This window comes from Hyposmocoma kahamanoa, unplaced genomic scaffold (assembly GCF_003589595.1).
Source record: "Hyposmocoma kahamanoa isolate Upper Pololo Valley unplaced genomic scaffold, ASM358959v1 91484, whole genome shotgun sequence".
In the NCBI taxonomy this organism is placed as follows: domain Eukaryota; kingdom Metazoa; phylum Arthropoda; class Insecta; order Lepidoptera; family Cosmopterigidae; genus Hyposmocoma; species Hyposmocoma kahamanoa.
In genome coordinates, this window is record NW_020654708.1 from 1 (window position 1) to 12,976 (window position 12,976).

At 38.6% G+C, this 12,976-nt stretch overlaps 2 protein-coding genes across 2 annotated transcripts; both read left to right on the top strand.

The window, feature by feature from the left end:
- The first annotated feature begins 9,010 nt into the window (after positions 1 to 9,010).
- LOC113236374 lies at positions 9,011 to 10,075 on the top strand. The gene has a single exon (XM_026472404.1). It carries the CDS (start codon positions 9,011 to 9,013, stop codon positions 10,073 to 10,075), a length of 1,065 nt encoding a protein of 354 aa, XP_026328189.1.
- Positions 10,076 to 10,643: 568 nt separating this feature from the next.
- Positions 10,644 to 12,418, top strand: LOC113236375. Its single transcript, XM_026472405.1, has 2 exons — positions 10,644 to 12,296; positions 12,410 to 12,418. The coding sequence occupies exons 1-2, from the start codon at positions 10,644 to 10,646 to the stop codon at positions 12,416 to 12,418; spliced, it is 1,662 nt and encodes a 553-aa protein (XP_026328190.1).
- Positions 12,419 to 12,976: the final 558 nt, after the last annotated feature.

A 12,976-nucleotide genomic window follows, 5' to 3' on the forward strand; every position in this document is an offset into this window, starting at 1 on the left:
TTAGATTTTCAGTACAAATCGGCAATTTCATACTTTAACCCCTATTACAAAGACACGACGCAAGCACATAGAAAAATTCGTGAGGTCCGTTGGTTTGTTCCGTGGCTTAGTTGGTATAGCGTCTGGCACGGTATGTTAGAAGACGTCGGTTCGAATGCGGCCGGATCATCGGTGACCCATACTGAGGTACCCTCTTTCCAACACAAGTTTTAGTTACAAGTTATCGCGTAACATAAATACAAAAAAGACAGTCGACTACAGAACTTCCTCCTTTTTTTGAAGTCGATTAAAAATATTGATTTTTCACGGGCATAATGGAGTCGGGAACATTAAGTCACTCTTTGATCACGAAGCAATCGCGGCAAATAAAAATGTAACCTTTGTGTACTAAACATCTGAGTAGTGAATAATATGTTACCAAATCTATTGAATTCACTGAATAGCGTTTTGAAGAATTGCGAAAGTTAAGTGGCAGTGGGTGGGGCATTTTGCTCGCAGAATAGATAACCAATGGGGCCAAAGAATTCTTAAGTTGTGACACACAACTTGGACCTGTTAAAGGTTGCGGGAAACGACATTTTTTAAGCTACCGCTCGATCACTACTCTGACCTCCCTGAGAAGAACGAGCAAGAAACTCTAGGGATTGCTCTTTTCAAACAAACTTAAATGCTATGGAATACACTTTGAATCATAATTGTGTGGAATCTAGACTCTTGTTGTCTTTCCATACTTCTTTATCTAAAAAGTACTCTTCAATTTTGTAATATGATTTTTCAATTAAAATACTTTTAATGTAAGTTTTAAACTTTGATAATCTTAATATATTCTCCGGAATCTTATTGTAAAAACGTACCTATACAGAATCGTTTGCCTTCAACGAAATTGTGGTACAATGAGTTTGAACTTAGTTCTAAGGTTAATATTATGCATATCTTCGTTGGAAATGAAACTATTTTTCCGGATTTAAATCGCGTATATTTGTTTTTTCAAAAAAACAAACCGACGTTTCGGGCCCTTTACAGGTCCCATGGTCACGGTTGACTGAGGTGATACGGTCTTCAACCAGTTATGTCTAATATTGATGCAAACCACCTTATTTATTCACTATGGTTACAATAGTTATTAATTAAATATCTTATTTTTAATTTTACAAAGAAAACATTCCAATTTACGCTACATTACAAAAACAAATATACGCGATTTAAATCCGGAAAAATAGTTTCATTTCCTATGTGTAACAATCGCGAAAACCTAAGAATTCGATAGATATCTTCGTTCTTAATGAAATTATGTATATTTTTACGTGCATACAAAATATTTGAGTACAGAGATGCCACAGTCATGATACCAGTTTCATTTATTTATATACACCCGGACATATAATTCGAGCCACCTCGCATTTTTGTCGTAAGGGGCTAGAATACAAAAACAGTGTTATCGTTGAAGAAAAGTTTTCCCCGGTTTTGCAAATTCAAATTCTTAACAAGGACTTATGGAAAAGAAGTTTAGTATACTAGTTTCAAAATTGCGTATTAGTTTTTGATCAATAAAACATTGTTTAAGCTCGGGGCACGTAATACTGAAAATGCGTGGTGGCTCTCATTATGTGTCCGGAAGTGTATATTACTTTGATTTCGCATTGCTTTTTATTTAATCCGTTTCCCAAAAAGATAACTTTTCCGATTGCGCTAGTAAATGATTGATTGTACGACTTGATCGAATGCCAGCCGTTTGGTCGAGCACTACAAGCAACCATTTCTATCTGAACCCTTATCAAAATATAGAAAAATGTTGTGTGACATGGTAAACCGGCGATAGTTGACGTAGTACTTCTAATGTGATAATAATATAAAAAACAAGTTTTACTGTGAATTGCATGACAATTAGAATAAAAATTCTTTAGAACAAAAGTCCTAAATTTTTTCTGAGTGTTCGATCTTTGTATTAATGATTACAACAAACTAGTGGAGTAATTTCACAAAAAATATTTGAATATGAATCATTGACTTACAATTATATGGACGTCGGGTCCGCGCTAAAAAGTGTCCGAACTTATAGGGCGTTAAAATCGTATACAGAGCGTCATTCACGCTTTAGTCTTCGTTTGTTCGACTGACAGCGAAGCAAGCAAAATTAGACAGTACTGCGATGACATTACAATTTAAATTCAACGTTTTAGCTTTTTCATATTCCTTTACACGTCACTACGTTTAAATAGGTTGGACTTGGGACATTTTTTACGTGGTTTTTATATTAGACCCGTCGTCCATTTATTTGTAAGTCAATGATATGAATCTAATAAAAATTTAAAATACATTGAATAGCGACATCTCTCGCCAGGACTAGTAGCTGTAAAGGTACTAACTGGGTGATAAATCTTTCATAGATTTCTCATAGATGGCGCTACGACTAAAAAGTCGTTGAAAAACCAAATACAAAGACACGACAGCACATAGAAAAATTCGTTGGGTCCGTTGGTTCGTTCCGTGGCTTAGTTGGTATAGCGTCTGGCACGATATGCAAGAAGACGTCGGTTCGAATCCTAACGGATCGAAGGAATTAATATTAATGGTTACAACAAAAAAATCTTAAAATAAATCAACATTTAAAAAAAAAAAGCAACCATTCGATCACCGAACGACATTAGACGTCACTTGTCTGTCTATTTTGAAAACGGAATGACATTAGCAAGTTTGCCAGTTTTCATAAAATATTAAATAGTCATGTAGTTGTTGTCGACAGTTTTATCCATAGATTATTAAAGACGGTCATGTTATGTACTAATGATTATAAGTTGCGTTATTGCCTTCTTTATTCTCATTTCGACAGTTGGCTTGCTAATAATTTGTTTACCCCTATCACGATCATTTAAATTATAAATTGTTCCTTTAAAATTTTACCTTCTATTTACAATATTTATTATAAAACAGTGATTTTGAATTTTTAAATGGGAGAGGCGGTATTTCCCAGCAATGGCACAGCCGGGGTCAGGGACTCAGGTTCAAGAACCAGCGAACCATACGTGCCGTATCGAGCAGGACTGCCTTCTGCATTTATGCTGGAAGCGACACGCCACAGATATCCAACCGTCTCGAGCAGTTACAAAGGCTGACTAGAATTATCCCATTATTATTATTATTATGTATTTTTTTAAATAATTCTGCCTTTTTTATTACCACTCAGTAAATACATTTAAATATAGGTACTAATTTGTAATATACTTATTTATATTGAATGTAATTATTAAATCATAAACACACTTTGTCACGTCATGTTATTTTTTTTAGCTTCTGTGATATCCTGTAATAGGCATTATATACTGGTCATGTAAAATAGATTATTAAGCTTGAATTGTATGCTGTTGGATGTTTTTCGATAAATAAATAAATATAAATGAATAAATAAATAAATATCCAAATATTTTTTTATTCACATACATTTTGATACGAACAAGCGAATTTGATATCTATATAAAATTAAACTGAAAAACTTTAAAATATATCTCACCTCTTTATATTTTTAACCGACTTCAAAAAAGGAGCAGGTTCTCAATTCGACTGTGTTTTTTTTTGCATGTATGTTACGCGATAACTCTAGTGTTTGTGAACCGATTTTCATGATTCTTTTTTGTTTTTTTTTCTGTTTTATTTGTGTTCCATTTAATTTTGAAGAAAATCATCCACCTCTAAGGGTGGCTGTTCACGCATGAAGATTCATTTTTATAAATAGCGCCTAAATTTTATTATAGGAGTAATTATTTTAATGGTTGATTTTGCTATTCTCCAATTCAAGGCGTTTTTCTCTCGATATACTGTAAGTAGAGAGAACCCACTTTCGGTCGGTTTTTTTGTCGGTTTTTTTTAGTACTCTGTACTGAGATTATCTGTACTGAGATTATTTAGTAGCAATAGAGCTCCTTGTGAAAGAGTTCGTCCAGTGAAGTACTGCCACCTTACCTACTTCTGCCGCCATGCAATAATGTAAGCATTACTGTGTTCCGGTTTTGATGGGTAAGGGTGCTGGTGAAATTACAGGCACATAGGACTTGTCAACTCATGTCTCAGGGTGACGGGCGCAGTGGATGTCCCCTCAGATCTTTGCGATTTAAAGCTCTGAGTGGCACTGCAACTGTTATGGACAGGCGTGTAGCTTACCATCAGGCGCACTTCTTGTTCGTCTTGTCACTTGATGTTGTAAAAAAAATAAAAAACTGCTGCGTGACTAATATTCAACCGACATCTCATTATTTAACGAAACATTTAGGCGCCAGATGAAAGACCTTTTCTTGAAAAATCTTTTATATACTCTGTAAATTAATTTATGGACCCAATAATAGTAACTTTTTCATTGAAAAAAGGAACTGACCTCAAAAGGTTGCATATTGGCTTTTTTCTAATTCCATGGGATCCCCTCATCAGATTGTGACTTCTTAATGATAATGGGACTGGTAGGGACTCTTTTGTATATTTTGTATTTTCTTTAACGATCGCTATACGAGAACAGCAATATCACGCGTTTTAAGTCGCTCTTGCGCAAGTCGCACCTTACTGTGCTAGCCTTACAGGTTATCATGGTGACGGTGGTTTGTTAATTACATGTATTGTGTCAAGTGAAAAGTCGATTTTTATTTGCGTAAAGTAATTACAAACTTGTGATGGCCGAAACGAACCCAGAACAGCATCAGGGACCACCTCGAGAGTATACCCTTTTAAACAAAAAAGAATTTTCATGTCGGTCCGCAATTAATGGAGAAATTGGTGAATACACGAACACATAAATATGTGACGATTTCCTTCAATTTTCATGGGATCCCCTTATCAGATTCTTACTTGGCGGCAATGGGACCATCATGAGAGTGCACCCTTTCAAACAAAAAAATAATTTTCGAAATCGGTCCATAATTGACGGAGATATCTGAAAACACACATACAGCCGAACGTACAACCTCCTCCTTTTTTTTTGAAGGTGGTTAAAGATGTAACGATATTGAGTATTTTCTATTTTATTCTAATTTTTATCGCACTGACATACTTTTGTCTATTTTTATCAACTTATGACGATCCTTAATGGAGAATGATATTTGATATGTAACTTAATGAATAGTTAATTTTCTAATTATTGTGTATTTTCATTTTTGTTTGTCGGTCTTTATATAATTTCTTATAATTTGACATGTAGTGCAATTGATAATGTATTGTTATATTTGAGAAATAAATGAATCTGGTAGTCGATAGAATATTTATCGACGGCAATCACTAGCTGCTCGCAAGCAACACTTTTGCGCAATGAACTGTCATTTTACTGCGTCTTCAAAATAGACAGATGATAATATTCCTTCCAAGCTAAGCTCTTCTGATCATGTTTTCTTTTCTTTTTGTTTTTCCTCCCGTCCGTTTCCTAACTTTTTATTTTGACGTTGGCACAAAGAATTCTAGTGCCATTAATTTATAAAAAAATAAAAAAACTCGAAATTAGTTCATCCAAAGACCAAATTTTTACAAATACGATTGGTGACCATTGGTCGTCGACGACCAAAATATGTACAACGAAGTGTATTCGCTTCACTGCTGCTGTGTACAACATTAACACAAAATAGTAAAGCAGTGGACAACAATTATTTTAACCCGCTGATTGCCAGTTCGCGTGTTACCGTTAAATTAGAATTAACTGAATAGCATTGTCCTTATTATTGTTATTGTTTACGAATTGTGTCTTTCGGAAAGTGCTTTTCTGAACGATTATTAAATAACATATATTTTTTTATATATTAAAAGATAAATGAATGAATTTACCTTAGACGAGCCGCCCCGGGTGCACGTACAGTACCCTTCCTTTTTTAAGATAGGTACCGGAGCTGTAGGCATGCTCATTTCCTGTTGCTCTCTAAGCCGACTACCAAATCTCCTGATTGGTGGCGGCACTGTAAGGCACGTTCACTTCCCGACGCCAAAGAAGGGTCTCTCCAGTTCCCAAATTCCTACGCGGCTGGAGGGACCGGAGGATGTCTAGCTCATCCTCTACTAGCTAGCTACCTAGTGCCGGAGATGTCGGTAGCAGTGTCCTGCGACAATATCCGGACATAGCTAACGATTTAAAGGGCAACTCACGTGTCCCGCATTTCTCCTCACCATTACACACATACCACACATGCTGCCTTAGCAGACGAACGTGTTCACCCCTTCAGCTAATTTAAGTCCGGGTCCATATCCAAGCTCGGCCCGCCGTACCCTGGCTCGGGTTTCTCTCAGAGAAAAGTTTAAGGAGATTGGTGTCATGACTTTGGCATTACAGTTTTTACTCAAATATTTTGTATGCCCGTAAAAATGTACATAATTTCATTAAGAACGAAGATATCTATAATATTAACCTTAGAGCTCCAAGCTCATGGTTTCGTTTAACTAAGGTAAACGACTCTTTTATAGGGAACTGTGTACGTTTTTACAATAAGATTCCGGAGCATATATTAAGATTATCATTTCCTAAGTTTAAAAACTACTTTAAAAATATTTTGATTGAAAAGTCATATTACAAAATTGAAGACTACGTGTTAGATAAAGATGTATGGAAAGACGACATGGCTCCAGAATCCACACAAAATTGATTCAAAGTGTATTTTCAAGTTTATTTGAAAAGAGCAATCCCTAGAGTTTCTTGCTCGTTCTTCTCAGGGAGGTCAGCGTAGTGAACGAGCAGTAGCTTAAATGTGACATTTTCAAATGTAAATTTATTTTACCTATGGAATGAATTATTCTTTGACTTTGACTGGCTTTTTATTTTTTTATAATAACAAGTGACGGGACGAACAAGTCGTGCGCCTGATGGTAAGCTACACGCCTGTCCTTAACAGTTGCAGTGCCACTCAGAGCTTTAAATCGCAAAGATCTGAGGGGCACTGCCACCGCGCCCGTCACGCTGAGACATAAGTTGACAAGTCCCATGTGCCTGTAATTTCACCAGCAGCCTTACCCTTCAAGACCGGAACACAGTAATGCTGACATTACTGCTTGACAACCGAAACAGGTAAAGTGGCAATACTTCCCTGGATACACTCTTTCCCAAAGAGCTCTACTGCTGCAAAATATATTATCATCATGTGAAGCCCGTGTGTGGAATTGTGACTCATAAATAAAACCCGTACCCAGCAGTAGGGTTTCTGAATTGAATAGCAAAGAGCAACATTTATATTATGTATGCTAATCTTAACGCTAATTGATTTTGAAGCTTCTCCCCAATGGCGCACAGCACAAAATCAGGGGATGTCAAATATAATGCAATGTTAGAGGGTTTTGCCGATACTGAAGAGGGTTCCCTAGTATAAAATATTCAATAAACAAACTACATGACGCTGTGATAGAAATGCTAGCATGTCATGTTCAATTCCCACCGGAGGGCTATCTTTTAGAACTGTGTGCAATTTGGTCAATTAACTAACGCTAGTGGTGCAGCATACACCAGTGGATATAGATATGAAAGTATGTGTTTTTCAACAATGACGGAAAAGGGTTGTAAGGGTGCTGGTAAAATTAATAAATAAACAACGCACCCACTCATGGTCCCGCTAGGTCACTAGGAAAACCCTGAGTCGCGGGTGCCATGGACACACGCATAGACATCCACAAATTACACCCAAACTCGTGACCTCTGTGTATTAGCCCAGCGTGGTACCCATTTTCGGCCACAGAGGCCGAATCAAATTACAGGCACTTGGGACTTGTCCACTTATGTCTCTGGGTGATGGGTTCGTCCCGCTACTTGGTAGAAAACCTCATAACGTAATCGACTTCACGACGATTCATGACTGCCATCCACTAACTAAAACGCGTCAAGTGACAAATGGTCAAATATCCGTTCTAAATAGCAAAAGATAGAGCACAAAATTCTCTTTTAAAACAGTTAAAATTAGTTACACGTTAACTCCACTTATCGGAACTTACCCTGACAATGCATAGCTGAAATATCGTTAAACAATTGCAATATTCTAAAACTGGGTTATGGTTTTTTTATGATGATCTCAAAAACATATTTTGTCACTTAGCCGTTTTAGTTAACGGATAGCAGAATGACGTCAGTCTCTGAAGATTTGTCAATATCACAACTCGCATTGATCCACGACAACACCCGTGTTCAACAGCGGAATGTATATATAATGATAATAATGTCGATACAGCCATTACTAAACTGCCACGCAGAGGTCTCGGGTTTCATCCCCGGACCGGAAGAAATATTTGTATGTCCTACATGTATTTCTCGTGAGTTTGGGTGTAATTTTGTGGTTGTCTAAGTGTGTGTCCACGGCACACGTGGCACAGGGTTTCTCTAGTGTGGGGCAATCTTGAGTGGGTGTGTGTGTGTGAATCAAGATATGTGAAGTTCACAAATCACATTGATCCACGACGAAGCCTATGTTCAACAGTGGAATGATAACAATATCGTTGAAATCGATACAGTCATTGCTTGGCTATTTCATAGGTTCGCATAAGTTTTGAAAGGTAAGGGTGCTGGTGAAATTACAGGCACATGGGACTTGACAATTTGTGTCGGGCGCAATGGCAGTGCACCTCAAACTTTCAAAAGAAAACTGACCTCAGACTTAAATACCAAAAACAAAAGTTCCAACAACAAAAGAATCATCAAAATGTGGAGTGACGTCACGGACGTCTGTGTGGCTACTTACGTGTTTGAGTGTCGCTCGCTTTTTTAAACAATAAAAATAGTAAATAGTATTATTCACAAGTAACACCTTTAAATAAAGAACCGTGACAGTTTCGGTGACGTTACTATAATACGGGTGTGTAAAAAGTCAAGAGATATACAACATTAAAATCACTTTTCATTTCGGTAATATTCACTATTTACTAAATTCATAACTTCATAAGGTACAATAAAAACAAAAAAACTTTATACACCGCCAAATACAATTAATAACTAAATCAGAGTGTGCCCAGCGACCCCTTGCGGAAATTCATTGCGCTTTTTGGTGACCCTACTTTTTTTTTATCTGCGTTCGATATGGTGGTTAAGTGCAGTGCGTGTTGCAAATTCATGTCAACGGTAGAGGGCGCAAACGTCGCATGCCCCATATGCAAAAAACAATATCATAAAGAATGTGTAGGAGTGCGTAAAAATGACACTGTGCCGTCATCGTGGGCCTGCCCGGACTGTAAATCCAGGCTGCCTAGGAGCAATCAGGATAATACTCCTATAAAAACGCATGATGTTCGTAACAGCTCTCCGAAAGCCAAGAGCCCAGACTCAAAGCGGTTATGCGAGACTGCAGGAGATTCAGAGGAAACGAGTCTCGCATACGAGCTCCGAGCGTTCCGTCTCGAAATGAGTCAGACTAGAGAGGAGCTAAAAGGCTTGCGTCAGGACCTTTTTGAGTTAAGGTCGACAGTGCGCTCCTGCGAGAATCGTCTGGACAGGGTTGAGGAGACGGTGCAAATAATGATGACGGAGAGGGCGAGTGGTGGTGGGACCGACTCCTGTTTCGTTAAAGTGATCCAGGCCCTGGAAGCGAACGTGGAGAGACTGCAGCATGATCTAAACGATCGCGACCAGGTGCTGCTCCTGAACGAGGTGGAGCTCAGCGGCGTGCCGGAGGAAAATGGGGAGAACCCCATCCACATTGCGCTGGCCTGTGCCGCTAAGCTCGGCATGCAGCTGGACGAGCGTGAGGTGGTGAGCTGCGCGCGCACGGGAGCCCCGCGGCGCGAGGTGGGCGCGCGGCCGCGGCCACTTGCCTTGCGGCTGACCCGTCGCGACACGCGTGATGCCTTGCTGCGTGCGGCGCGCGTACGTCGTCATCTCACCACTGAGGGCCTGGGTTTGAAGTCTGAAGCCCGGCCCTTCTATATCAACGAGCGCCTAACGTTGATAAACCGGCGCCTTTTTTATCTTGTCAGGCAAACTGCAGGTCGTTTGCAGTGGAAGTATGTTTGGACCAGGGATGGCCGGATTTACGTAAGGAGGGAAGCCGGAGCCCCCGCTCATCGAATACGATGTGAATCCGATTTGGTGAAAATTTTTGGCCCCGATGGCGTTTGTCCCCCCCCACCAGAAACTGGACTACAATAATAGCTATAATCTATGCACACATCTTAATTTTTTATATTATTGTAGGTCTGTTATTACTATTACCTATGGAGTGTAGTCATGTGTGTGGCTGTACAATAATTGCAAAATATTTTAGACTTATTTACATATATACAACTAATTTACTTTTTTATACTTTATTTTTATACTCTCATGTATTTATTAATTCAGCTAACTACAAATCTAAATACACACAAACATTACATATTATTATAAATATACATTATCTACAGCATTATAACAAACACAATTCTCAACATGCAATACACACTAACTACATATATGAATATACACAACAAAACTCCAACATATGCAAAATGGACTTATACATACTATTGCACAACGGAAAGGACTTATTAGTCATCTCATCAATATGTTATCATTTGTCAATCACTATGGGAATCACTTATTATTTTATTTTTATCGCCTACAAATTACTTATCTCAAATGTTTATTCTAATTATTCGTATTCAATTTAAAACGTAAATTTAAGTTGGGATTATTAAACGTGGGCTCGTTAGGTACACGCCACGATGAATTTATAGTTGCCATGGACCGACACGACGTAGATATCATGGCAATAAATGAAACGTGGTTAAGGGATGGTGAAGAGGGCCGCGCGCCGTCGGTAACTGGCTACCGATTGCGTCATATTCCCCGACCGCCCGCTATGCGCTCGCGCGGCGGTGGGGTTGGGTTTTACATACGACGGGGCGTTGTTGTCCGTACACTACCTCATCCACCGGCTCCGCTCGTTGAGCAAATGTGGCTGTGCGTAAATGTCAATGGAAAAAAGTTACTGGTAGGTACTGCATACAGACCGCCCTGGCTTAACGTAGATACGTTTGTAGATGCTTTAGCTGAGAGTTTGAGCTGTTTTTCGTGGTGCAATAATGTGGTATTGTTGGGAGACTTTAATATTAATCTCCTGAGTATAACGGATAGCAGCACCAAAAAGTTAACAGATTTTCTGACGAGCCACACATTGCACCAGTATGTAACTACACCAACGCATTTCACTGAGTACAGTGAAACACTTATTGACACCATAAGCACCGACATAGACAATACTGTGGTAGTAGTTGATTATATACCCGAGCTGAGTCGACATGCGTTTATCACCTGCACATTAAACATCGTGAAGGCAAAACAAACACCAGTACGGATAACTCGCAGAAATCTTCACACTATCGACTACGAACGGTTCGATGTGGATCTGTCTACCATAGACTGGATGAGAATAACCCACTTAGAGGATGTCAATGACATGGTGAGGCAATTCAGTGAATGTTTGGTGGGTTTGTTCGATGTACATGCTCCCCTTCGGATATTACATGCCAGACAGCGCCAGTACCCGTGGATTACCTACAATGTGAAACAACTTGTAAAGCGCCGTGACGAAGCACATGCTGCGGCACGACACAGTGGCAATGACTCGCAAAAATCTTACTATAAGGACCTCAAAAAAGTTGTTAATGATGTGTTGATAAGTGAAAAAAAGGCTTACTACAATCATTACGTAAATAAGCAGAAAGATTCTCGAGTATTATGGGCACATATAAAAAAAAATGTTAACATAAAAAGTAAACCAGAGCTACCTACACATATTTTTAACGATCCTAATTTAATAAACGACCACTTTTTGAATGTGCCCGGTAGTCAACAGTCATTACTATCAGATATAACATATTTTCAGCAAAATAGTAAGATAAACACAAAATTATCACTAACAACAGTAGAAGACAATGAGATTCTGCAAATCATGCGATCATTAAAGTCAAACGCGGTTGGTCTCGACGGGATATCACTGGACATGTTGCTGTTGTCGTTACCTGTCATACTGCCTGTTGTTACAGCTATGGTGAACAGATCTATTGAAACCAACACGTTCCCAGTGGACTGGCAGCATGCAGTCATAAGGCCTATTCCTAAAATTAATAACCCTTCCAACTTGACAGATATTCGGCCCATAAGCATACTGTCTTGTGTATCGAAGGTCCTTGAGACAATTGTAGCAAAACAAGTAACAAACTTTCTAGAAAGTCACGAAGTTCTTCCTAACGTACAATCTGGGTTTCGTAAGAAACATAGCACTACAACTGCTATGATTAAAGTAGTTAATGATATCTTATCTGCACAAGACAATGGACAGGGCACCTTGTTAACACTGCTGGATTTCTCTAGAGCCTTTGACTGCATTAATGTTAGCCTACTACTAGCTAAACTGCATTATTACGGATTTGCTGACTCCACCATCAAATGGTTTGACAGTTATCTGAAAAATAGGTCTCAGTGTGTTGAAATTTCTGATCTTAGTGGTTCTAAATTACAATCAAAAACACGTGACGTTACGCGCGGAGTACCACAAGGTTCAATTTTGGGCCCTATTCTCTTTATAATCTACAGCGCGGATGTCATAGATCAAATAAAATTCTGCAAGTATCATATTTACGCTGATGATATACAGATTTATATATCTTGTAAACCATGTGATACTCCTGAAGCCGTGGATAAGTTAAACGAGGATCTAGAACGTATAGCCTCTTGGTCAGATTCAAATTCATTAGTGCTAAATGGCTGTAAATCCAAATATATGGTGCTGGGTACAAAAAATCAAATAGCGAAAATTAATAGTCGTAACGTTACTTTGGCGATCAGGGGCGTGAACATTGAGCGAGTAACTGAGGCTCGGAATCTTGGACTCCTTATGGATGAAACACTTCACTTTGAGAATCATGTGTTAGGCATCGTCAAAAATTGTTTCTATAGGTTAAAGGTATTATATAACATCAGAAATTACCTTAATACCGACATTCGCATTAAGTTGTGTGACTCACTAGTTCTGTCAAAATTTAATTATATGGACGTGGTGTATGGGCCGCG

Coding starts and splice junctions, on each gene's coding strand:
- LOC113236374 (XM_026472404.1), top strand. CDS start 9,011: ATGGTGGTTAAGTGCAGTGCGTGTTGCAAATTCATGTCAACGGTAGAG.
- LOC113236375 (XM_026472405.1), top strand. CDS start 10,644: ATGGACCGACACGACGTAGATATCATGGCAATAAATGAAACGTGGTTA.